The 25,969-nt window shown below is 39.0% G+C and overlaps 1 protein-coding gene across 2 annotated transcripts; it reads right to left on the bottom strand.

The window, feature by feature from the left end:
* Positions 1–442: 442 nt before the first annotated feature.
* LOC104215648 (membrane-anchored ubiquitin-fold protein 3-like) lies at positions 443–5,867 on the bottom strand. 2 transcript variants are annotated; one of them, XR_011405476.1, is made up of 4 exons: positions 5,325–5,808; positions 3,029–3,199; positions 1,469–1,532; positions 443–760 (listed from the first exon to the last, which is right to left on the bottom strand). XR_011405476.1 is itself a non-coding variant. In XM_009765492.2 (3 exons), exons 1-3 carry the CDS (start codon positions 5,452–5,454, stop codon positions 705–707), a joined length of 357 nt encoding a protein of 118 aa, XP_009763794.1. In that variant the 5' UTR covers positions 5,455–5,867; the 3' UTR covers positions 443–704. The 2 variants fall into 2 exon arrangements, 1 of the variants encoding a protein (XP_009763794.1); XM_009765492.2 differs by lacking the exon at positions 1,469–1,532 and having other exon boundaries at positions 5,325–5,867.
* Positions 5,868–25,969: the final 20,102 nt, after the last annotated feature.

Below are 25,969 nucleotides of genomic sequence, written 5' to 3'. Positions count from 1 at the left end.
GTAAGCAACCCCACTTCCAACCGAGAGGTTGTGAGTTCGAGTCTCCCCAAGAGCAAGGTGGGAAGTTCTTGGAGGGAAGGATGTCGGGGGTCTATTTGGACCTAGTCTCTCTACCCTAGGATAGGGGTAAGGTCTGCGTACACACTACCCTCCTCAGACCCCACTAAGTGGGATTATACTGGGTTGTTGTTGTTGTCAGGGACAAGTGATAGTTTAGGTAGCCAACTCACAAAAATTGTATAGTTTAGACGGATTTTAGGGTATTAACTCTACTTTTTTAGCATTTGTGTCAGGACAAATGGAGCATGTTAAACTGCTTTTTACGATGAATTATTTGAAAGTGCGCACTAAAAACTATCCTAGTCTTAGGAGGCAGAATAAGTTCAAAAGTGTTTAAACCGCAACCTTTAAACGATCTACGTCAAATAACAATGACCCAGAGTAGAATAACAAGAGCTGGCTAGAATCCTTCTGCATGCAATCCAGCCCGTGCTCTGTATTTGTATATAAAAATCTGCAATTACAAAAATTTACACCTACCAAATTCATGAAAACAAATAGACGCTGTTACACTGAAATGCCGTTCAACAAACAAGTAATAATGAGCTATCACACTGTTTCAGTTATTGACTTTCTTAACTGAACATCACAGCAGCGGTGTAAACCCAAGAATATCACAAAATTAAACTGAATCACTTACAATCTCACAATATGGCACACGCACAGATGCTTTTCTTTGGAGTCTCGTCAATCTTCTTTTCTGTTATATAAAGAAAAGTTTCAGCAGCTAAAAAAGAAAGGGTACACCATGAATTATTAACACCACAATCGTGACTGAAAATAATCATCAACTATATGAAAACAGCCACAGGATTGGACTTGCACATATCTGCAAATAAATAAACTTTACAAGAAAAAATGCATGGCTAGGGGTCAAGGGTGTGGCAAGGTGAGGGCCGGTCCTGTGTATCTACTCCTCAACTCAGCATTAGAACAAAGTGGGTTCATGTCACGATCAGAAGGTGCGAATCTTATTTTAAGTATAGCTATTGAAGCTTAACATATACGAGAGACAAGTATTTCCTAAATACCACAACTTCAGCATTAGACAGAAATAGACATCCACCAAACATAACCAGAGGTATTAATGAAAGAGCTACCTCAAGTGTAATTTTCAAAAACAAAAAATCCACAGGGATAGGATTCAGTTAAGCACCTTGACATGTATATATAAGCAACCACACTTCAACAGGAAAGGCCAATCTGTTAGCACATTTAGATCTTCAGAAAATTCAGCAATCAGGCCAACCACAACAGCCAACAGGACTTGCCTCTTTGGACGTAAGAAGAACGAGAAACATAAAGATATACCACAAACATGCATTAATGAAGGTCATTTATCGATGTGTTTCCTTCTTAGTAGTTAGCTCCAGCATAGTATACACTTATGTTGATTCCTTTAATATACCTTTAACTTTACTCTCTGTAATAACCCACCCACCAAGTTAACATCCGAAGCTACCATTGCCCACCTGATGGTGGTAAAAAGAAATGAGATTAAGCAAACAAATTATTGACTAAACCCAACAGCAAAAAACAGTCATCTCAATCTATATAAAAATATTTCTAGTCTTGTAGGCTCATGAATATGATAATAACATGGAATGTCTCAGTAAAAATAATTAATAAAGTAAAAGACGCTTTACATAGAAGACCTAATCTCCTGAGTCTCCCCAGTATAGTGTCTAGTGGTGTTTTGGCAAGTTTCCTGGACCATCTCATTTTTTAAAACTTTTTTGGTGAATATCAATTCTAATTTTGTTTGTTCTTGTTGTTCTATACAAGCATCACCACAATTTATACTCTCTTGATCAACATAATCACAATATCACTTTCAAGCATGGTAAATTTAAGAGATGAAACATGGTATATCCAAGAATGATACTCATTCAGTCCCAATTTATGTGACGGTATTTCCTTTTTAGTCTGTCCCAAAAAGAATGACACCTTCTATATTTAAAAATAATTTACTTTAAGCTTCTCATTTTACCCGTAATGAGATGATTTATAGCCACACAAATATCTATAACATTTTTGGACCACAAGTTTCAAAAGTATTTCTTGAATTCTGTACACAGTCAAACATCATCATGTAAATTAGAACTGAAGAAATAACGTTTTTTCCTACATGTAGAATTTATTGAATTAGGTGAAATTAGACTTGATTAAGCATGCTCTTAATTGTAAGCTAATAGTAATTCCAACTATGTCAGGATAAGCAACTACAATTAATATTTTGTAGGAGATTTCCCTAGTTGCTTTTAATTTAAGGTAGGCTTGGACCGCTTGGTAAGTAGGTATGGAGCAACTCTTGCATATGTGGATTATGAATCACTTGAAGTTGGAGGCATATGAAACCCTATACTGTATGACATAAGCTAGATTTAGGTTTTCAACTAGATCCTCAGGTCAAGCAGCTTACGAATATACAGTCCAATTTGTAGCAAACGCATTTGACCTCTTTTAAAATGAAGAAATACCATGCAAGCTTAAACATAAAAGATCAGTGATTGAGTCTCCGTCATTTGAAAAATTAATTAAGTATTGTATCTATGATAGTTACAATGAGGTTCTAACTTCATATTCTCTGTTCCAAACGCAAAAAAATTCAGTACTCCATATGAAAGACCACAACCAAAACTACATATTTGAAAATCTTACTCCACGGCAAGAACCATAGCAATCATCAATTTTGGCAAGTACCATAGACATTTTCTTATAAAGTAATTAGGCAAGAACCATTAAACAGCAATATGTTTAAAATATGGTATGTAGAACTTACTATATTGCTAAACATTCAAGATATTGAAAAGGAGACAGAGAAGAATTTTTTTTTTCCTCTATTTTTCTGAACGCAAATATTTAGTAAGGTTAGATAACAGAATCACCAATATCCTAAAAAACAAACACATCATACAAAGGGGAAAACCAGTACATATTGTCTACAAATCTAGTAAGGGGAACCTACCTGATTTTGATTTACCTACAGATGGCTGTACAACAGCATGCATGGTAATCACACCATTAGGTAGCTCGCCGAAAGGCGTTTTACATTGACCAACAGTCTTGTTGTTTTCCAAAATTTTCCCAGCACTTATCAACTTTACATCATTTGCTGCCTTGGGTGCAATTCTTTTATCTGCCAGGAAAGCATGACAACTATATCTCAGCAAAACAGAGCTCAGATAGACAAAGGTAACAAGAACCTATGTGTGTGTCTGTGTGTGTGTGTGTGTGTTTCTTTATTATATGTGTGTGCTTGTGTATCTTAAAAAGGACCTTATGCCAGTCCCAACCTATATAGATAATAGTAAGCTAATAGAATGAAATTTGCCAAACATTGTAGGTTATAAAAGATTTTGACATCAATATACTTTCTTGCATGACATAAAGCGAAATAGGGATAGCCAAATTGCAGGTTATAACCAATTCATCTCAACCAAAATTCTTATACTGATTTGATCATTCTGCCGTCCAGTGAGGGTTGGGTTTCCAAAAGACTTGGATTTTGGTCCCATTTTGGTAGACTTAAATACTGAACTAAAACTCCTTTTTTTAATTTTTTTTACTATCAATCAGCTATGCTTCAATCTCAAGTTAGTTAGGGTCGGCTATATAAATCCTCTTCATCCATCTCTATTTAGGTCCAATTTATTACAATAACAAATAATTCTTTAGAACGTTCTCTAAATCGAACACCTATCTCTACACGGATACAAATCTCTTACCAGAATAAGAAACTTTTGAGGAACACCGGGCTTAATATAGTAACAATTGAACTTTAATCCCAATTACCTAGTATCTCCTATATATTCTTGCTTCCATCATGTTCCTTTCATAACTAAATCCATATTGATTCCAAGAGATTTTAATCTTTTGAGACAGCTTCCTCCAAGTGATTTTAAATCCTTTTAGTTCCTTTCCTAACTAAAAATCCTGTCAATTAAATTCAAGAAACGTTATAGATTTTCAATCTAGATGTAGATGCAGTTTTAAATGTTGACTGACTAGTTTTTCAATATGAACCTAAAATTTTTATTATCACTAAAAGATTCCTTGTATGACATTTTGTTAACAATTAATGTTCACTTTGACAATTATATATTTATATTTATCATCTAGTGTTACCCTCTCAAAGACGGAGCTCATAGGTGATAACACGCAAGATTAGCCCATTGGTGCCTACATTAAAGCGTCACCTGAGTGAGGCAAAGTGCAAAACCTAGGCTTCACCTAGCTTCAGGGCTTGAGTGTTCCTCAACCGAACAATTAACAACTCTAGGCCAAACCATCTCATGACCTTCTCTCATTTTACTCTATATGCTACTTGCACCTTCTGTTAGACAAGGTCATCACTAATTTTGTCTAATCTTGTATCGCCACATGTTCATCTTAATATCTGCATGACATTCATCTTGGGATATGGTAGGTCTCAAAGGTGATAATTTCTAATCTTGTCCAATCTTGTATAACCTACGTTCATCTTATTGTCAATATTGACATATTTGGCCTCATATGTAATGATCTTTAATCTTCCAAAATCTTGTATATCCATGCATGCATCTTAACATTCGCATTTCTACGACATTCATCTTTGCAATAAGTTGGGTTTTAGACGTGCAGCATTCAACCCCATCTTGCATTACTAGTCTCAAAATCATTCTAAAACCCATTCTTTAAGTACATTGATCGGTTTCCTTATTGGCTGACTTGGGTTCTCTAGCTTTGGGTAATGAGCTCAAATGTTGCATTTTTTTTTCCTTTTATAAAATAGAAGGCTTGATTCAGGCCACCGACACATTCTAATATCCCAATTTGACAACTATGAGCCCAGAACAAATGAAACTTAAGCGAATAATTTGATTCGGAAGTCACGAGTTTAGCGAATCTCCTATTCACATTAAAGGTAAAAACAGGACAATCGATTGACCCAACATTTCAGCTAATTGATGTGAACTTTAGGCCATTTGCACATTAGCCTTATCAATTAAAATGTCACACAAAATCAATGGTTTAATTGCAAAAAAGGAATGAAAATCACCACCAGCAACAATTAAATGCAAACCAAAAAAAAAACTTTCGAACAGTTATTTGGAATACTGATCGTTACTGTGCTGGTATCATTAGATTTATGAGTATTCTAGTGTTTCTATTTGGAACCTGTTTTCCAGCTTCCAGCAACAATTAGAAATTTCTAGGAAAAGCGTTTCGATCATACTAAGCTATCCCTCCAAGCATGAAACAAGTAATTTTTATGTACTGACCTTTGGGCCATTCGGCAACAATTCTCTCTTTAAGCATAGCTATCGTGGAAGCCGGTGAGCAGCGAAACGGACCCACGTCTGATCCATCGAACAACCGAAACTTAACTTCTAACAAGTCCTCCTCCGGCATTTGTAATCGCCCTCCACCCTCTTTCTTCTTACTTTTTTCACCTCCCAAACCTAAATAAAAAGTGCCAGTATATAGAGAGCAAAGGTTACAGAAAATTGAAGTATTATTCAGCTTGATTGCATTGAATTGAAGCTGGACCAAACGAATTACAGTAAGAAAGCTAAAATAAAGAGATGAAATTGGGGAACCCTAGAGCGAACTTGAAAGAAAAGAGAGTATGTGACTGAAGTCGATCGAGGATATCTTAATTATGTATGTGACAGTTACGTATATAGTATATATGCTGCGTATGTTATACAATCGGTTTTTTTCTGTATTTTTTCCTTTTTTGGAAGTGCTCTTCAATCACTTTTCTCTTTTGGAGTTGGGAAAGTGAGGTTCCGCGTTAAGAATCTTGTCAGTGATTTTCAGAGCTACCGTCTATGGTTTTTTTACTTTTTCCCTAAATATTATTTATAACATAATTGGCCAAGTTTCTAAAATTTATTTATTTTAAAGTAATTTTGGTGAAAATCAGTTTGTGTTTGGCTAATCAATTTAAAAATAACTTTTGAGCAGTAATTATTATTTGACCAAGCTTTTAATATTTTTCTCAAATGTACTTTTCAAAAAAGTTGTTTATGGGGAGAAGCTACTTTTTCTACTTTTATTCAAAAATATTTTTTTTTCCTTCAAAAAGTTTGGTCAAACACCTTAACTTTGGGGGAAAAAACACTTTTGACCAAAAAACAGTTTTGGCCAAGAAAAAAGCTTGGACAAAGAGGCTATAAAAGATACTCATGACTAAGGGGTATCATTCTCCATGGCGTGGCCTTTTTTCTTTAATTTCGACACCACTAAATAATTATTATTTAGGTTTAGATTTGTGTAATTATAAGAGTATAAGTATTATTGGAAAGTTACTAGAAATGGTAACTGTATGGGTCAAAATTTAACTAAGGGAATCTGGCACGAGGAGAAATTACTAAGAGATGATTAGGCCGAGGTCGAATGAAAGATTAATGGAACTTATTGCCGAGCTATTGGTTATGGCCGAGGTCAGATGTTTAAGTCAACAGTAACGGCTAGTTTTGTAATAAGATATTTGGAAGAATATTCAATTGAATATTCTTTGTAATTTTACTTTAGGTCAGATTAGGAGCGTGTTCCATATAAATAGAAAGGTAGAGAGAAAGTAAAGGGGAGAGATTATGAATTTTGATAACAACTCTCTTGAAAAGTTGACTCTCGAGAAAAATACAAACATTGTCTTTCCAAAGAGCTTTGATTCGTTGTTTATTCTACACTTTTCACATCATATCCGAGAAAATCTCCAATAATCCCATACTCGTTTGTCTTACATCATTGTCAGAAAGAGGAATCATCCACATCATTCAATATTTGGCGAATCATTCTCTCTATTTACATTTATGTCATTGTTATTTATTGCTTATCATTATTCTCATTCCATTAATAGCCGTAACATTTAATGTGTATTGCATTAAATCCAATTCGACATGGTCCCACGTTATCCGCATAAACCGATTTTAGATCTAAGGTCATTATCTTTAACTAGGATTAACCTCTTATCCTTTTATTTAATTAGTTTAACCAAAAATTTATACCTTTTGGTCAAATAATTTGGCACCGTCTGTGGGGATTTTCTAGTTAAAATTTTAGTTTCTTCTAGATCTATAACCAAAAAAAAATGCAAAAACCCTACACTTCCTTGTGCACACAAATCTAACATGGCAGGTAACGAAGAAGAAAAGAGGAAAGCAATAGCCGACCTCACCGCCAATCTCCTTAACACCATCAACAAAGTCGATGAAACGGAAGGTGAGGACATAACACCAAATACCTCTCCCAAGCGAAACGGCTCACCCCTTCTCATGGTAGCGTCACAACATTCCTCGGTAAAGAAGCCTCCACGTCCACAACGGAAGAGGAGCCACCAGCAGTGAAAAAACTACTCGAGGCTTGGTGAACGAATACGTTGACCGACATCCTCGACAAACCGGCTCATAAGGCAACCGGAGAGGGCGCGAGGACCTGCATTGCACCAACAGTAGTCGAAAAGCACGGCCCCCCTCCGCTCACATCAGGTACTACTCACAATGTTAATGATGTAGGTAACGACACCCTCACAACCATCCTAAGGAAACTGGAAGAGATGAAAAACGAAAACAATGCTCCGAGACCAAATGAAAGAACATCAAGAACGGGTAGACAAAATACCGGGCGCCCCAAAACTCTTACCAAAAAGGGATGCCGGTCGGTTTGTTGAGCAGCCATACAGCGACGAAGTTGCACCACACGCCATACCCAAAACCTTCAAAATGCTGTCGTACCTAAAAATATATGACGGTACGACTGACCCTAAGGATCATGTGACCCACTATGTCACCGCAGTAAAAGGCAACGACCTCGCCAAATAGTAAGTACCCTCCATCTTATTGAAAAAGTTTGGCGAAACCCTCACCGGGAGCGCGTTAACTTGATATTCGCAGTTGCATACACGCTCGATAAAAACATTCAAGGAGATGGCTGACAAGTTCGTAATAGCCCATGCCGAAGCAAAAAAGGCGGAGGTAATAGTAAATGACATATTTGCGATCAAACAATCACTTAGAGAGGGATTGAGGGACTTCCTTGCTCGATTTAATCGAGTAAGTGTCACGACCCCGGTTCGCCCTCTGTGAACCATCGTGACGGCACCTAGTCTCTATGACTAGGTAAGCCTAAATTGCGGAAGAAAAACCAAAATTTGCGAAAGTAAAACAATTTAAAACAGGAATAAAGTAATAACCGTGTTTAAATGTGCCGCTCGGCATACACCATGTTTAACTCTCAATATCAATACATAAATCCAAGACCCGAAAACCCACGAATCACAAGCTAAGAAAATACTACATAGCTCTAACTCCGAAAATGTCTAACAAAAACAAAAAATACAGAAGGGCTAAGTACTAAAAAGCAGGAATAGAAAGAGACTCCTCGGTCTGCGAACGCGGCAGATATACCTCGAAGTCGCTAAGGCAGTTGTCTCGCCTCAGGGGTGATAGGACTGGGTAGAAGTACCTGGATCCGCACATGAAAAACATGCGCAGAAAGGGCATGAGTACACCACAGTGGTACTCGGTAAGTGCCAAGCCTAACCTCGGTCGGGTAGTGACGAGGAAAGTCAGGGCCCTACTGAGGTTAAACAAAAAAATATATAAAGTTCAACAGTATAGAACCGAACAGAATAAATAAGTGCAGCAGTGAAAATAACATAGAATATACAGGACATCAACAACTACACAGAAAACAAGGTAAACACGAAAGAAAGTACAGCTCAGTACTAATAACACCGATCAGGGATCTCCCAGGATACCATCCTGTAGTCCCAAATACACATATCCAATAAGTCTCCCGGGATACCGCCCTGTAATCCAACTCATAGTGCGCGGGGATCTACCGGAATCTCGTTCCGTAGTCCCAAATGTAAATACCTAGTACTGGGAAATCTACCGGGTGCATTCCCGTAGTTCTATATAACTGTGCAGGGGAATCTATCGGAATCCCACATCCGTAGTCCCAAAATAAACATGCAAGGGGGAGCTACCGGAATCCCACATCCGTAGTCCCAATGTAAATACACACCAGCAGCAAGAAAATATTCAGAAATGGAAATTTCATGTTAAGGCAACAAATAACTCTAGCCTAGCATGCTGCACAGAGTTCAGGTAAAGCAGGTTGAACAAATAAAGTAAAGAAATCACTTAGACATGATTTCCTAAACTAACAACAGGTTTAATAGTACAAGTGATGAAAACAGAAAAAGGAACATACTAGTAAATACTTAATGAAAATCAGATTTTTCAACAATTTGCACAAGTACGCACTCGTCACCTCACGTACAAGGCATTTCAATTACTAAATATACCAAATCTTAAGGGAAAGGTCCCCACACAAGGTTAGACAAGCCACTTACCTCGAACCGGCTCAAAAATCAACCCGAGACCACGTTCTTGCCACGAGTACTTGACTCCAAATGGCCCAAATCTATTCAATTCAATTTTATATTGTAAATAACACTTCAAGTAACTGATTCTACAATTAAATTCTAAGCTAATACACGAAATTAGGTAAAATGACCAAAACGCCCCTTGGGACCACGTCTTGGAATTGGGTAAAATTTATATTTTCAGAATTCTCACACTCTCACGAGTCTAACGATATCAAAATTATCCCAATCCAATGTCAAATTCCCAATCAAAACTCAATTTCTTGGTCTAAGAACTTTTCCCCCAATTTCCACCAAAATTTCGAAATTAAAGGATGGATTTAAGTGTAGATTCATGGAAATTAGTCTAAACCGAGTAGGAATCACTTACCCAAATCGCCTAGGTGAAAATCCCTTCAAAAATCGCAATCTCCCGAGCTCCTAAGTCCAAAATATGAATTATGGTTCAAACCCTCAATTTTGGGTTTTAAAAATATGTCCAGGTGTTTCCTTCTTCGCGAACGCGGTCAACGCCTCGCGTTCGCGAAGCACAAAAATGACTTTGACCAAAATCCTCTTATGCAAACGTGACAAGGACACTCGCGAACGCGATGATTCCTTTGACATACCCTTCGCGAATGCACTCCCTCTCCCGCGAACGCGATGAACAAACTCGACCTCATACCCAGCTGACCAATTACTCTACGCGAACGCACTGATCTTCTCGTGAACGCGATGCATGAACATCCAGCCCTTCGTGAACGCAGAGCCATCCTAGCGAACGCGAAGGCTAAAATTCCACTACCTTCCAGTGACTCTTCGCGAACGCGAGGGTCCACTCGCGAACGCGAAGAGTAAAAATCTGCAACAGATAAACCTGCAATTTCTGCAACTCCAAACTTTATGAAATGGTCCGATTGACCACCCGAAACTCATCCGAGGCCCCCGGGACCTCAACATATCCTAAATCTTTATTCACACTTGTACCAATCTTCAAAACACTTCAAACAACATCAAATCAACCAAAACACATCGGACCAATTACTCTATGCGAACGCACTGATCTTCTCGCGAACGCGATGCATGAACATCCAGCCCTTCGTGAACGCGGAGCCATCCTAGCGAACGCGAAGGCTAAAATTCCACTACCTTCCACTGACTCTTCGCGAACGCGAGGGTCCACTCGCGAACGCGAAGAGTAAAAATCTGCAACAGCTGAACCTGCAATTTCTGCAACTCCAAACTTCATGAAATGGTCTGATTGACCACCCGAAACTCATCCGAGGCCCCCGGACCTCAACCCAGGGCATCAACATATCCTAAAACTTTATTCAAACTTGTACCAATCTTCAAAACACTTCAAACAACATCAAATCAACCAAAACACATCGGATTCAAGCCTAAGTTTTTCTAAAATCTTTCGAATTCCGCTTTTTACCAAAAACCCAACCAAACCACGTCCAAATGACCTGAAATTTTGTGCACACATCCCAAATGACACAACGGAACTACTGTAACTCTCAGAATTATATTCCGACCCTCAGATCAAAATCTCACTATCGAACCGGAAACTTCAAAAATTCAACTTTCTGCATTTCAAGCCTAAATTAGCTACGGACCTCCAAAACACAATCTGAACACGCTCCTAACCCCGAAATCACCCAAGGAGCTAATGGAACCATCGGATTTCCATTCCAAGGCCGTCTTCACACTGTTCCAACTATGGCCAACTTTCCAACACTTAAGCTCTCACTTAGGGACTAAGTGTCCCAAAACTCTCCGAAACTCAAAATCGAACATCCCGGCAAATCAAAATAGTAGAAATAAACTTGGGGAAAGTAGTTAATAGGGAATCGAGGCGTTAATTCTTAAGACGATCCGCCGGGTCATCACAGTAAGGATAACCTTACCAAAAGTATCAGAAGGAATGGTCGTGGTATCTTTCCAAAATGGGCTAAACAGAAGCGGTTCAAGAGTGACCAGAAAACTACTAAGTCGCCTCATGAAATACTCCTGACCACTTCGGACGAAATACACAATGCTTATTGCGACGAAGTTCGAGCTGACGAAGACTACCTAAACGGGTCGACCGAACATCTGACTTCAGTACAAGCCAAGCACAGAAAGGATCGGAGAAACGACAACATGAGAGATCTAGTGGGACCTTGACCTAATCGGGAAAGACATCAACCTTACGTTAGAGGCACCCTCATGCCGCCACCCCGTCACGACGAAGGCCCATCTAGGCCACGAACAAGGACTCACCGAAGTCAGAGAAGTATGCCCCTTTATTATCTGCTCATAGTTTTTGTGTTTCTCCCTGAAAAATGGTCTATGCACTGGAGAAGCTCGGCCCAAAAGTGAAGTGGCCACAAAATATGAGGTTCGACCCAAGAACCAGAAAGTCAAATGCCCTCTGTGAATTCCACCAGGAGCAGGGTCACAAAATTGAGGACTGTATCGCCCTAATGCAAGAGGTCATGAACATGCTTCACCACAGGCACTTGAAAGAGCTGATGAGCAACCGAGGAAGAGCCAACTTCGCTCAAGGACGTGAACAGCACCAGGGACCACCCAAACTACCTTCCCAGCTCGAACCATTCAAATGATCATCATAGGGGGCGACGATGCCTCAATCAAAACCATGAAGTTCACCACCACCCACAAACTCAAGCAGTCGATCACTCACGAACGGTACGACGAACTCGAAGAAAGTATCATCTTCGACAAGTCGGATACCAACGGTTTGGTTTTCCTCACTATGATGCTCTTGTTATCACTTTACTCATTTTAGATACAGATGTAAGACGAATTATGGTGGTCGACGGAAGCGGCGCGTGCATTATTCACCCTCGAGTACTCGCACAGATGAGACTCGAAGATAAGATAGTGCCACACTGCATCACACTAACCGATTTTAACAATGAGTTGAGCGAACCACTGGAGAAATCACTCTCCCCGTCCTGGCTGGTGGCATAACCCTGGAAACAACATTCCACATCATGGACTAGGACACGACATACAACGCCATAATAGGTCGGCCTTGGATACACGCCATGAAATCCATTCCCTCCAGCTTGTACCAAATCATGAATACATAGCCTTCGAGGAGAACAATGCACTTCTCGAGAATGCTATCGCATCGCCAAGGATTGCACACATACCCAACAGATGAAGGGTAAAGCTAAAGAAGCATAGCAATTAATATGGTCGAGGTCAAGCGGTGACGAGAAGGATGCGATCAAAGACCCTGAAATCATAGAAGCTGCAGGGTCAACCGTAGAAGACCTTGACCCCGTCCAACTCGATGATAACGACCGTAGTGAGAAAGCTTACATCGGCCACAAGCTTCAAGAACCAGGTAAATTCTGTCAATTCTTAAACAGTAACACAGACTTGTTTGCTTTTTCCCATGCAGACTTGCTAGGTATACCAAAGGATATAGTGACACACAAGCTAAATGTCGACCCATTCCAACCCCCGGCGAGACAAATTAGGCGAAAATTCAATTCCACCATAAACGACGCAGTCCGCGAAGAGGTTGAAAAATTGCTATAAAACGGCTCCATCAGGGAGTCAAAGTATCCTCAATGGGCCGCCAACGTGTTCATGGTGAAAAAAAAAATGGGAAGTGGCGAATGTGCATGGACTTCACAGACCTAAATAAAGCCTACCCGAAAGACTCATTTCTGCTTCCTCATATTGGCCAGCTCATCGACGCGATGGCCGGGCACGAGCTGCTCAGCTTCTTAGACGCATACTCGGGCTATAACTAGATCCTCATGGAAGAGGAATACCAAGATAAGACCACATTCATCACCCCCCAAGGAACGTATTACTATAGGGTGATGCCTTTTGGACTAAAAAATGCGGGTGCGACGTACCAAAGGTTGGTGACAAGGATGTTCAAAGATAAACTCGACAAAACCATGAAAGTATATATAGACGACATGATGGTCAAGTCGAAAAATAAAGAGGATCACATCGATCACCTGAAAGAGGCCTTCGACATACTCAGGTGATACGGAATGAAACTAAATCCTGAAAAGTGCACATTCGGTATGACCTCCGGGAAATTCTTGGGCTTCTTAGTATCGCAGCGAGGTATTAAGGTCAACCCTGACCAAATCAAAGCTATAGAGGGGATATCGGAAAACTTGACCAATAAAAAACAGGTTCAAAGATTGACCGATCGTATAGTCACCCTATCAAAGTTCATCTCGCAGTCTTCTGACAGGTGCCACAATTTCTTTGGTGTACTCAAAAAAGACAACGGCCTCTAATGGACCACCGAGTGCGTCGATGCCCTGAAAGAATTGAAAGCCTATTTATCATCACCCCCGTTGCTCTCCAAAGCGAAACCCGGAGAATGCCTCCTCTTTTATTTGGCAGTATCCGAAGTGGCGGTGAGTGCGGTCCTGGTCTGAGAAAATAAAGGTACGCAATCTCCCATTTATTACATTAGAAAAACTTTAGTCGATGCCAAGACGAGGTATCCCCACCTCCAAAAGTTGTTACTCGCCTTGGTCGTAGCTTCACGGAAGCTTAGGCCTTACTTTCAATTCCACCCCATCTCAGTAGTCACGACTTTTCCCTTAAGAAGTATTTTGCATAAGCCCAAATTATTGGGCAGACTAGCCAAATGGGTCATAGAGTTGAGCGAACATGATATCACATATCAACCGCAAACGGCGATAAAGTCGCAAGTACTTGCCGACTTCATCGCCAGCTTCAGCACAAAAATAATGCCTGAAGTCGAGAGAGAAGCTGCCAATAACTCTTCCCAAGTACAAGATCTATGGATTTTGTACACTGATTGCGCCTCTAATGCATTAGGGTCCGGATTGGAACTCGTACTCAAGGTCCCAACAGGAGAAGTAATTTGCCAGTCCATCAGATGCCCGGACATGACTAACAATGAGGCCGAGTACAAGGCCGTGATTGCAGGATTAAAACTTGCCCTCAAATATGGAGTGAGACGGGTCAACTTACGTTGCGATTCCCAGCTCATAGTCAACTAAGTCACAAGGACTTTCCAAATCAAAGAGCAAAGATTATAGAAGTATCAGATCAAAATATGCAGGTTGCTCCCCGAATTTGATGAATGCCAGCTCGACCAGATCCCTCGAGCACAAAATATCAAAGCAGACGGCCTCACCAAGCTAGAGGCGGCCACTAAAAACATAACTAGAGAAGGAAATGTGGTTGCCCTCCTCCACTCATTGTCGTGCCCCCTTTTTTTCCACCGCAGAGAGAGGTCCGAGTTTCAACATTTCATGGTGTGTGATAACTCATTTCCTTTTTGGAATTAGGTATTTGAAGAGTCGCAACCTAACGAGTTATGGTGCGTTAGGGCACCTTGAGTAATTAACTAATGGATTGGTTTGCATTACCAGAGATTTAGGGTAAGGGCTCGAAATAACCTCGAGGGGAAGATGTTAGGCACCCCTCTTAGTCCACAACTGTGGGTCCCGATCGAACTTATATTTACAAATTAGTCCATTACAAATAAATAGTTGAATCAAAAAGGTCACAAGTAAAGCACGTTGGATAACTCGATAAAGATCTTTTGAACAAGTTGTATAAAGCAAAGGTTTTTTAAAAAGGGATTTTTGGAAAAGGAGGAGTCCTAGGTTGGTTAGCCTATAGGATCACCCCACACAATGTTCGGTAACACTCTTTGATGAGGGGCAACACGTGACATTAGCGCGTAGTCATCATATCCCATATCTACCCTTCTTATCCCCTTAGTGGTCATGCAAATGAGTGTTTGGTCAGCGATCTCTATTGCGTGATGTTACTCGTCCCTTCTTAATGGTCCTCGAGGGATTTAGGACCTCTACCTATATGTGGTTCTAAACAGACCCCTAAGGTTTTAAAGGTGAAAATTCTAAGGCGACAGGCAAAACAACTAGGACTTTAACATATAAGATAAAAGAGAGCAAATAGAGGCTCAAAGTTTCCTCCTCAAACAAGGAACATAAACAGCACGACTCAAGCACAATTAAGGGCTTTTATTAAAAAGTATCCTAAAGAAGGATATCTAGGTGAATATGTAGAAACAAGCAACTTATTTTTTAGAGTCAGAAGGAAGGACCCTAACAATAGCCTATTGGTTTTTTAAAGCATGTTAAGATTAGACAGACAGTAAGTCATAGAAACAACTTCAGAATTGCAAGTTTTTTTTAAAAAACGCCTTACAGGCTTGCCTATGCGGAACACTGATAACTACGTCTTATAGTGAAATAAGGCAAGTTCTAAGACGGACTTTTAATACCTATAGGCATGCTGTCTAATGATAAAATGAGGCAGTTTTGAAAGAACTTGTTTCAGGAAATATACCACTTAATTAAACCAATTCAAAAGTAAACTGAACGTTACCAGATTAAGTTATTTAAACTAAACTTAGGCGAGATCTATAGGCAAGATTTGATATTGTTCCCTACAGGCATGATATTTATTTGTTAGGCTAATTTTAAGACCTGCAGACATGATTTCTATTACGGAATTATTTTGAAACCTATAGGCATGATTTCTAACATGGTGAGATAAACATGACAAGATGAAAAGTCTTATAAGCATGATTTCTACTTGGTAGGGCAATCAGATTAGAATGTAAAGTCCTATAAGCATAATTTCTACTTGGTAAGGCAATCAGATTAGAATGTAAAGTCCTACAAGCATGATTTCTACCCATATTACCCCATGAACATGTAGCTACCCATCCCTTTCACTAATTACCCCCAATATTTGTTTACAAGTTATTACATGTCATATGAATAAATTATATAAGTAAATAAGAAAAGAAGAAGTTATTCTATAGGGAGCCTTCAATTAGGTCCAGGTTTCCAAAGCCTCCAATAGCCTCAAATGCCTCAATTCCATAGACAAAATCATAATCTAGGTGCATCAAAGTTCCCTAAGGATCTCAAGGATCCCAGGCAGTGCTTACACCTAGACTTGGTAACTAAAATTGAATAATTACAGTGTGGAAAGTCCAGCCTCAGTATGCTAGAGTTCAGAGGGTTCTCAAGAGGATCCCAAGGCAGTACACATACTGGAGGGGGTAGAACTTACTGACTTAGGAGTAGAGTGGCAGTGCTTGACACAAGTTGAAAAGTTTTAGTGCAAAAGCTGTATTAAAAGGAAGTTTGTTTGAAAAATAATTTAGTAAAAAAAGCAACAGAGACAGTTTAAAAAGAGATTGGAGTAGTGAACCAAAGTCCAAACACAACACCTTTAAGATAGGTTCATACATAGCCAGGGGTCACAGAACCAAAACGAGTTCAATAGTCACAAACATGGGTCGAGGGATTTGGGAATACATAGAACACTTGATTGTAAACATATAATCAATCAAAGGTCTAGGGATTGGTAAAAACATGCTCAGAAATAGCTAACCAAACATAGTCACAGAGCCAGACATAAAGAACAAACTTACATACAGGGGTGATAAGGATTTGAGGATACATGGTGGCAAACACATAACAGGTAGAGATAATTGGTGCAGACATGTTCAGAAACAACACAGAGGGGGTAATATACTGATCTTAAGGAAGGAGAGTACATAACATGCTAATAATGTAAACATCAACTACAAGTTTCAAAACCAACCATAAATAGAAGCAAACTAGAAACAGGATGAACTGAAATAATAAAAGAATCATATTGTTGTTAGAACTTTGAATTGAAACTAGAACATACCAGTAAAGAGGACAATAAGCAAAGTGAAAGAGCAGGAGAATACAATGGTTAGCCTTGGCTTGCAGCCGACTAACTTAGAGTAGTAACAAGTAGCACAAAAAGAGAGCAAAAAGTTTTAAGTGTGAGAGAAAGAGTTTTTTTAAATCAAGAATGCTCCTCTCTTGTGTTAATGAAAGACTAAGGTATTTATAGTTTGAAAGCAGGTAGCAAATAAGGTAAAAAATCAAAGTTCATTAGTAATTATGGAACTCAGAATCAGTCAGTCAGGAAATTAAGGTAAGTACTCCCCTTAAGTTAAGGGAATTACTCAAACGGTAAGAATAAGTGATAAATAAGGGAAGAAATAAGTGTATGACTAATAAAGAAAGATTCAAATTTAGTAAGTATAGGGTAGACAATTAGGGTTAAATTCATAAAACTCTCATTAAGGAAATAGTTTAGTAAGAATAAAGTACCACAACAAACAAGGTAGGCGAATTAATTAATTTAACTAGACAGGGTAGAAATTTAGGTTCAAAAGAAGATCTTTCAATCAAACCATAAAATAAGGAATCCAGAATCAATCAAGAGGAAACATGATTCAATACTCAACATATAAATAGAGTAAGAGCAACCAGACATAGCAAACATGCAGGTTCAACAATATCGATAGAAAGAGGCAATACTTGAACAATCAAGATGAACATAATCACATAGAGGTGGTATAAGTTAGGCTAAGAACTTAATAAGAACATATTCAAACAAGGTAACCACAGAAACTTAAACAAGAATCGAGTAGTCATGCTAACACACAGAACCAAACAAAGACAATCTAGAAAAATTAGGGCTTTTAACATAGGCGAGTTGAAAAAGCAGTAAAATCATAGAATCAATCGAAATATGCAAGGGATAGAAGTTTAAACATAAAGAATCGGTTTAAACAAAGTGTAGAAGAAGTTCCGAAAAACCCTAACTTTAGAAGAAGGTGAAAACAACTTGATATCGATGATTCTTGTAAAAGAGATTCAAGAACAGTGTAAAGCATCAAGCAAAAGACTCAAATCATTTAAAAATCGTACAGATCTAGGAGTTGTAAGCAAAAATTAGTGTTTCAGAAGAAACCCAAGTATAGATGAAAGAACCTGTCAAAATCTCAAGGATCGTAACAAGCATATCAGGATTTCACTTGGAATCATACTAAATTAGCCAAGAATAGACCAGATGGCAAACCCTAGATGCAAGTCAGTATGGCCCTGGGCCTTTGAAGACCTCAGAGGAAATGAGCATGGCAATAGAGGAGCCATTGGAGGCTTAGGGGTTGGAGGGTGGTCACTGGAGAAGATCGGAGAAGAAGGTCGGCGGGTGAGAGGAGCTAGGGTTAGGTTGAGTGGTTGAGAGATGAGAGAATACAGAAGCGGCAGAGTTTAGAAATGAGGCTAGGGTTAGGGGTCATTGGAATTAAAAAAGGAAAGGAACCATTAGGGTCGTTGATCTTTTAGATCAACAGCCAGGATTTAGCGGGTCTTAGGTCGGGTAGGCAGATTTAGGGCTTGGGTCAGGCATTTTTTAATTTGAAATTGGGTTGGGGTTAGGTCTAAATTGGGCTACAATTGAAAGCAAATCCGGCTATATTTTAAATAGCTACCTTTCCCCTATTTAATTTATGATAAATAATAAATAGTTTTTGGAAAATAATTTTATGTACCAAAATAATTTAAAATATATATTTATTATTTTAAAAATATAGGGACCAATTTTATGCATATAAAATGTAATTATACATTAAATGGGCTAATATTGCAATTATATGCAATTTAGCTTAACAAATACTAAATGCAATTATAAAAATGCATAAAAAATATATTAACTATATTTTGGCATAAGTATAGAAATTAAATGACTAAATTACCATAAAAATAATTTGGGGAATAATTATTGGGAATTTATGAATAAAATGGAAGGAAATAAATCAATTTTAATCCCTAAAATTATGGGAAAAAATTGCAAAACCTTGTGCATGCTTATATATGCATGTATATGCTATTTTGAAGGTTTTTATGCATATTTACAATATATAGGGAAAATTGGGTATCAACAGCTGTCCCTCTTTACCCGAGAAGGATGAAAGAGTTTTTGGGTAAAGAAATGATGGCCAATTTTGACTGGACGAGATGTTTTGAAAGATGGAGGTCGGACTCCGATTTTCGAGTTGCCTACATATTCCTGATTTTACAAGAATCAGGTCATGTGTAGTTCTGGATTCATCCGCGGAGTATGCCGATGAAATTACTGCAAGAACGGACACGCGATGCGGAAGCAGCTATGGTGAGCGGTTAAAGCTCGGGACGATTGGAGGGAACTGGAGCAAGATTACTCCTGCTAGGACATCGGTTGCTTATTGGTTCCCTGCAGACAAAACATGCTACAAACATGTATGTGCAAAAATTTAAACATGATGCAAATTCCCTTTGGACTATGAAGATTGTCTTTGGACGGTTAAAGAAGACGTCCTTGGACCATGATGTCCGGGCCATGAATTGTTTAGTGAGGGATTCGTAGGCCATGAAATGATGTTATCAGGCCATGGCAATGGTGCCTCCGAACCATGATGCCTTTGAATAATGATATGCAAATTTGAGAGATCCTTAGGCTATGACATGGTGTCTTCCGGCTATGAGAGTGATGCTTTAGACTATAACACCTTCGGATAGGTTGGCGATACTTCAGCCCATGATATGCAATAGTCATGATGTTATCAAGACAATGATTAGTCTTGTGAAATGGAGGATAGAGCTTAGCCCGATTGGAAAGCAAATAGATAGTAAAATAGAGCAATATTTATGTAAAAGGGGACAGTGCTTAGTCCCATGCGAATGTGGAGGCAAGGATTAACCTCATGCAGGTATGGAGGCAAGGATTAGCCTCATGCAAGTAGGGAGGCAGGGATTATCCTCATGCAAGTATGGAGTCAAGGATTAGACTCATGCAAGTAGGAAGGCAAGGATTAGCCTCATGCAGGTATGGAGTCAAGGATTAGACTCATGCAAATAGGGAGGCAAGGATTAGCCTCATGCATGTATGGAGTCAAGGATTAGACTCTTGCAAATAGGAAGGCAGGTATTAGCCTCACAGAGTCAAGGATTAGATTCATGCAAATGGGAAGGCAAGGATTAGCCTCATCCAAATAGGGATTCAAGGATTAGACTCATGCAAATAGGGAGTCAAGGATTAGACTCATGCAGATATGGAGTCAGGGATTAGACTCATGCAAATTGGGGAGGCAAGGATTAGCCTCATGGAGTCAAGAATTAGACTCATGCAGATAGGGAGTTAAGGATTAGCCTTATTGAGTCAAGGATTAGAATCATGTAGATAGGGAGGCAAGGATTAGCCTCATGCAAATAGAGAGTCAAGGATTAGACTCGTGCAGATAGGGAGTCAAGGATTAGACTCATGCAAGGATTAGCCTCGTGCAGATAGGGAGGCAAGGATTAGCCTCATGCAGATATGGAGGCAAGGATTAGCCTCATGCAGATATAGAGGCAAGAATTAGCCTCATGCAAGTATGGGGAGGTAAGGATTAGCCTCATGCAAGTATGAGGAGGCAAGGATTAGCCTCATGCAAATAGGGAGGCAGGGATTAGCCTCATGCAAGAGCGAGCGGCAAATAAGAGTAGTATATATCTTAGCTGGAGATGTATTCGGTGTCCGATGGCCTGTCAGATAGTGAATGTTCTTTATGTATATATGTCTGTGAGTGCTATCGTTACATCAAATGTTCCTGCGTGCAAAGAAAAATTGTAAGTTTTTGTGGGGGGGGGGGGGGGGTTGGTTCGTGCTTCCGTCCGCTTGCTTTGCTTCGTTCTGAAAGCCTTTCGAGTTCCCCTGGGTGACACCTGACTGTTCTGGAAGTAGAGTTTTCGAAAATATGCAATATTTGAAAAAATAGAGTTGTTTTAGAAACGTGTTGATATATCAAGTAATTTTGATGAACTAGTGACTGTGACAAAACTCAAAGACATTGCAGCTCTCTTATGGAATTTTGAGGGTCCTCCTCAAAATTCTGCCCCAGTTTGGTAGATGATCTTTGACTATTTACGGATGATGGACCCTGTTGAACCTTCTCTGGAATTTTGAGAGCCCTTCTCAAAATTCTGCCCCAATTTCTTAACTGATTACCGACCGTCTGACATATGTTGATGTTGGCCGGACCTGCTCCGGAATTTTGAGGACCCTCCTCAAAATTCTGCCCCATTTTCTGCTCTTCAAGGGAAATAAAATTTTTATTATGATATGACCGAACCCATAAGGATGCTTACGTATCCCCTCTTAAACAGGAATCAGGTCAAACGTAGTTCAATTAAATCAAATGAGGAAATGTAAAGTATCTAAGAATAGTATCTCTTGACTGCGTCTAATTAATTGGTTTTGGCCAGACTTCTCCATCCATTTCTGCAAGTATGAGTGCTCCTCCTGTCAGCACCCTGTGAACCATGTACGGACCCTGCTAGTTAGGAGAGAATTTCCCTTTGGCTTCATCTTGATGTGGGAAGATCTTCTTCAATACCAGTTGCCCTAGTGCGAACTGTCTTGGTTTGACCCTTTTGTTGAAAGCTCTGGACATTCTATTCTAATAAAGTTGGTGGTGCGGTAACCCAACAGAGCAAAGGGTAACTTTCCGTGCCATTGTTTGTGGTTTTCTACCATTTTCCTTAGTATCTTCTTGATGTTTTTGTTGGCAGATTCTACGACTCTATTCATCTGAGGTCTGTAAGCCGTGGAATTCTTGTGCTTGATTTTGAAAGCTTCACATATAGCTTTCATTAGATCATTGTTGAGATTGGCAGCGTTGTCAGTAATAATGGACTCGGGAACTCCAAATCGGCAGATGATACGATCGTTGACAAAATCTGCGATAACTTTCTTGGTTACAGCTTTGTAAAATGCAGCTTCTACCCATTTTGTAAAGTAATCAATGGCTACCATAATAAACCTATGTCTGTTTGAGGCCGTGGGATCAATCGTACCAATAACATCCATTCCCCAAACGGCGAATGGCCAAGGCGAGCTTGTTGCATTGAGCTCATTTAGCGACACTTTTATCATATTTGCGTGTACTTGACATTGAAAGCATTTGCGAACATACTGTATGCAATCCGTCTCCATGGTCATCCAAAAGTAACCTGCCCTGAGTATCTTCTTGGCCAAGATGAACCATTAATGTGCGGACCACAGGTCCCCGCATGCACATCCTTAAGTAGATTAGAAGCTTCCTTCGCGTTGACACATCTTAGCAATCCCAGATCGGGGGTTCTTCTATACAGGTTTCCTCCACCGTGGAAGAAGTGATTGGACAATCTCCGGATTGTGCATTTCTGAGCGTGGTTTGCATGCTCTGGGTATTCTCCTTTTGATAAGTACTCCTTGATGTCATGGAACCAAGGCTTTCCATCGGCTTCTTTCTCGACATGGGCACAGTATGCCGGCTGATTATGGATCCTTACTAGAATGGGATCAATGTAGTTCTTATCTGGATATTGTATCATGGATGACAAAGTGGCCAATGCATCGGCAAACTCATTCTGAATTCTGGGCACATGTCGGAATTCTACCTTTGTAAACCTCTTTCTCAATTCCTACACATGGGACAGATTTGGAAATATCTTGGAATTCTTGGTGGCCCACTCCCCTTGTACCTAGTGCACAAGCAAATCTGAATCACCGATTACCAACAGCTCCTGAATGTTCATGTCGACTGTGAGAACGTGATTTTTGACTCATAAGAACTACTCCAAAAGAAATCACCAATAATTTTTCTTTGTATACAATTTTTAGAATTTATGTGGCATTTTTGGATAATTATTTGTGTTTTGTCCGTAAATGTTTACTTTGTTATAGTTAAATAAAAAATAAAATAAAAATACATGTTGCATGCATATCTAGGATTTAATTATTAATTTAAGAATTAATTAAAAAAAATCACAAAAATATGCATCTATCCTATTTTTGTCATTTAAATGTGTCATTGTGTGATTAAATTTTTGTGTTGTGTGTTAATGGTTGTTAAAGGGTGATTAATATTTTGTAAAGTTAATTTTGATTTTTATAATTAAAATTAGGAATTTAATAATTAGGAATTAAAAGGAAAATAGGAAAGAAAAATTGGGTTGGGCCGTTTTAATTGACAAAAAATCAGGCCCAAAATGTGTAATGACCCAGTCCAGGATCAGATTTCTCAGCAGTCTCCTAAACGACGCCGTTTGAATGCTTTCAAATCTGGACCATTGATCAGTTAGATCCAACGGTCCCGATCAATCCTCCATACCCGATCCACCTTACCCCGGGCCAACCCATACCTCCAACAAAATTCAAAACAACATCGTTCCTTTTAAGAGAATTGATCCAGGCCTTTGCTCTCAGTTGATCCAACGGCCATGGTCCATCCACCCCACTCGTATATAAGTCCTAAAACATACCCCACCCCCAAACCAAACACCTCCCCTGTCCTGTTCATCGTCTCTTTCAAGAGACCAGATGAACCTCACCGTCCACCACCGTGCACCGCCCACCGAAAATCGCCTCACGGCGGTTCCGGTGGTCCAAATGACCCCATCTTAACAACATAGCTTCCTCACAACACTCTCTTTACGGATCTGGTATTAGTTTCCCTCGAATCAGGCCACAACATCTCAAATCTTCGATCAAAGTTTGGTCTGAAAACCCAACTTTCTCCGATGGCTTCCAAATTAACACCATAGTTTACCCTGTCCATCATCGTCATGAACCTGTTAGTAGCATGGTTCGAATCTTCCTGGAACTACTCGAATCTTCATTTGAAGATTCGAGTAAAACCTAACCCTACCCCAACCTACCCCAAACTCACACCGATTATCCACCTGACCTCCTTCGTACCTAAAACACCGTTGGTTTGGTTCGAACATGTCTAGAAATGTTCAAATTTTAGATCAAAGAATCAGGGACCCTAAAAATCCAAATCGTGGAATTTGCCCAAATTAAATGAGGGATTGAGGTCTAAGGGACTTTAATCGAGGTATTCTCAATTGAGAATACTTCGAATAAAGTCTGTTCAACCTCAAAAGGTCCGAATCCAAGTTGAGCCTGTTGTCCGTATAATTTTGAAGATTCAGAGGTATTTTTCCTACTTCTCTTTTGTATCCTACGTGTGTATTGTTGCATATTTCAGTAATCTGTGTAATTTTCCTATCTTTTTATTTGATTCTGTCTCATACCCGTTTATTTCATCAAATTATAGCATTGTTTCTATTCGTTGTGATTGTTTACAATGTGTGTAATCGACTCGATTAAGTTCGTCGATTAGTTGTTTTGTAAATTCTTGTTTCCGTTAATGCTTATTGAAACAACTTGTTTATCTATTTTGGATTGATTGTTATCATTTGTTACAAGCATGTCCATTAATTGGTTTCGTCAGTTAATTCACTCTCTCGTTTGTTAAAACAGAAAGTTTGTCAAACATTTGTTGTGTATGTTGATGTCTGGGCAATTAGTTTCAGGACCTTGTCAATATACTGACAATGCTCCTGCATTTGTTGATCTTAGTTCAATTTTGAATTTCAATTTAAATGGTTCTGCTGTTTCTGTGTGGTGTTAATATGTTTTATTCAAGTTCAGTGTTCAGTCTGTTAGTCCCAGTTGGAATTTAGCCTTTGTCCATTAACTATTAGACATTTGGTATGTTGGATCAATTAGCTATTGCATTTCCCTGTTTGGCACAATCTGTGTGGATAGAATGTTTGTTTGATTTAGGAATTGGTTATTAGCAGTTAAACAGTTTAGTTCAGATAATTGTTAAAGTTTGGGCAGTTTTGGTCTGGGGCAGTAATAACAGTAGGATTATAGGGGTATTTTGGGAATGAAACAGTAAGAACAGTATGTTAGTATTGGTGTGTTATAGTGGAATGTTAATAGCTTTAATTTAATGGGATAATGGGAAACAAAAGGTAATGGAGGGGGCTGAAATTAAGGGGAAAAGGTATCCTTAGTGGTTTGATCAATAGAAAATCGGTCTTAGTGTTATTTGAGTGGATTTTTCTGATTTTAAAAGGGGAAAAGGGGTCCGGGCAGTGGTCTGAAAAGGAGGATAGTAAGTTGTATAAGAAGGGGGGTTGGGACTGAAAAAGAAGGGGGAGATAGAAGAAAAAAAAGATAGAGAGAGAGAACCAGATAGAGAGAGAACCAGATAGAGGGGGAACCAGATAGAGAGGGAGAGAACAAATAGAGATAGAGAGCTGAAAGAAAAGGGAGAAAACAGGAAAGATAGACAGAGAAAAGAAACAAAAAAAAAATAGAAAAGAGAGCACACACACACACACAGAATCTGAAACAGATAGAGAAGAAAGAAAGAAAATTAGAAACATTGTTTCCTTGAATCTGTCCGGGTTTGTTTGTTGATATTGTTTGGTTTAAATATGAAATTTTCCTAAGATTCCTGCCACTGTGCGTCTGGGTTTCACGGGTCTTGATGTTTGTTGCTCAAATCTGTTGAAACATTGGTATATTCTGCTGGTTTTGTTGCTGCTGCTACTGCTGAAATTTACCTCTTTTACCCTCATTTCTAGGTACATATCTTTAGACTCATGTCATGAAAAGCTTCAACATTGCAAGTAAATGAAGTTTGGAATTACAATTATATCTTCTACTCATTTAAGTCTATTAGTTTAAGTTTCAGTTTTGTTTTAGTTGGTTAATATAATATTATACTTGACATGATAAACTATTAGCCAATTGACCTTTTGAAGTAGTAAATTCTACTGTAATCTTATTTATTTTGAAGTTTAGTGATGACATTTATTGTTTGAATTGTCGAGATAGGGAACATGGCAGAAA

Source organism: Nicotiana sylvestris, chromosome 2 (assembly GCF_000393655.2).
Source record: "Nicotiana sylvestris chromosome 2, ASM39365v2, whole genome shotgun sequence".
In the NCBI taxonomy this organism is placed as follows: domain Eukaryota; kingdom Viridiplantae; phylum Streptophyta; class Magnoliopsida; order Solanales; family Solanaceae; genus Nicotiana; species Nicotiana sylvestris.
Note: the sequence above shows the minus strand (reverse complement) of the source record. Positions and strands in the feature narration are given on the sequence as shown.

Coding starts and splice junctions, on each gene's coding strand:
- LOC104215648 (XM_009765492.2), bottom strand. CDS start 5,454: ATGCCGGAGGAGGACTTGTTAGAAGTTAAGTTTCGGTTGTTCGATGGA. Junction 3,200..5,324: donor TGTTGCCGAATGGCCCAAAG/GTCAGTACATAA, acceptor CTTTCCTGGCAG/ATAAAAGAATTGCACCCAAG. Junction 761..3,028: donor TGTAGGTAAATCAAAATCAG/GTAGGTTCCCCT, acceptor TTTATATAACAG/AAAAGAAGATTGACGAGACT.